The 1,279-nt window shown below is 50.2% G+C and overlaps 1 protein-coding gene across 1 annotated transcript in view; it reads left to right on the top strand.

Annotated features, from left to right (window-relative positions):
* WRAP53 (WD repeat containing antisense to TP53) overlaps nt 1–1,279 on the top strand; it is an 11,119-nt gene that overhangs the window by 7,317 nt on the left and 2,523 nt on the right. Inside the window, exon 8 of the mRNA XM_018573694.1 lies at nt 358–461. Coding sequence (XP_018429196.1) covers nt 358–461 — 104 coding nt within the window. The remainder of the gene's footprint in view (nt 1–357; nt 462–1,279) is intronic.

The raw sequence follows: 1,279 nt of genomic DNA, 5'->3' as shown, positions 1-1,279 counted from the left end.
TTGTGTGTGTGTTGTGTGTGTGTTGTGGGTGTGTGTGGGGTGTGTGTGGGGTGTGTGTGGGGTGTGTGTGGGGTGTGTGTGGGGTGTGTGTGGGGTGTGTGTGGGGTGTGTGTGGGGTGTGTGTACATTTGAGGAGTGACAGAGCTCAGTGTGGTCAGGATATACAGAAGTGCTCCAGTGAAGAGGCAGAGGATGGGGCAGTGGGGATTCTGAGCAGCGCTGTAGGAGTGCAGAGAGGTCATGGCATGGGTGTTACTTTACCAGGCGTTAGGCAGTAAAGCAGTGACCCCCCCTGTATGCGTTTTCACTCTTCATCCGGAGTGGCTCTTTAATTCAGTGGCTGTGTTGTTCCTGCAGGACCCCGAGATTCTGTGCTGGGACGTTCGCCATCTTGGAAGGACTTTGTGTTCATTGAAGCGCAGCGTTACCACCAACCAGAGGATCTACTTTGATATGGAAACGTGAGTATCTGTCGGTATCCTGACCTTTGTCTCAGGCTGGGATCCCGCCAGAAATCTGAGTATTGGGTTCCATTATGGATTTCATTTAAGTGAGTTGAATGTCAAAATCTAGGTCCGCACACCCAATGTACAGCATACAGAACCTTTTATTTACCTCTAGACCAACCTTTCTCATCCAGGCTTCCGTGGAACACTAGGGCTCTTCTAGAGCAGGGGTAGGCAAACTGCGGCCCTCCAGCTGCGATGATACTACAAGTTCCATTAGGCATTGCAAGTCTCTGACAGCCACAGGCATGGCCTACTGAGGCAGATGCATGATAGTATTTATAGTTTCCCCACAGCTGGAGGGCCGCAGTTTGGCTACCCCTGCTCTAGAGGTTGCTTGGGGTTCCTACCTCTCAGATAAGTGATCTCTGACACTATTGATCTTTTCAGCTATCTGTAAGGAAGGCGCTCCCACTTCCCTATGACTACCCATGTAAGGAGCATTCTTTCCACTGACCAGTGGAATTGGGCCCTTCTCCGCAGACTACCAAACTAAGGGGCCATTTTTCACTGGCCACCAATAAAAGGGGGCACTTCACTGACCACTAGTGTAAAAATGCACTACACTAACCACCAGTGTAAGGGGGTCCTACACTGACCAACGATGAAAAGGTGCCCTTCACTGACCACCAGTGTGAGGGGTGCTACACTGACTGCCAACATAAGGAGCACTACAGTTTCCACCAACGTAAAGGCGAGCTACACAGGCCACCATTGTAAGGGAGCCCTACAAATTCCATGGTCTGCATTTCTTTTCTGGTTATTTATTTATT

The sequence above is a fragment of the Nanorana parkeri genome, unplaced genomic scaffold, assembly GCF_000935625.1.
Source record: "Nanorana parkeri isolate BGI_ZX_2015 unplaced genomic scaffold, ASM93562v1 scaffold2493, whole genome shotgun sequence".
Taxonomy (NCBI): Eukaryota; Metazoa; Chordata; class Amphibia; order Anura; family Dicroglossidae; genus Nanorana; species Nanorana parkeri.
The sequence above is the reverse complement of the archived record's forward strand: the minus strand, read 5'-3'. Positions and strand labels throughout refer to the sequence as shown.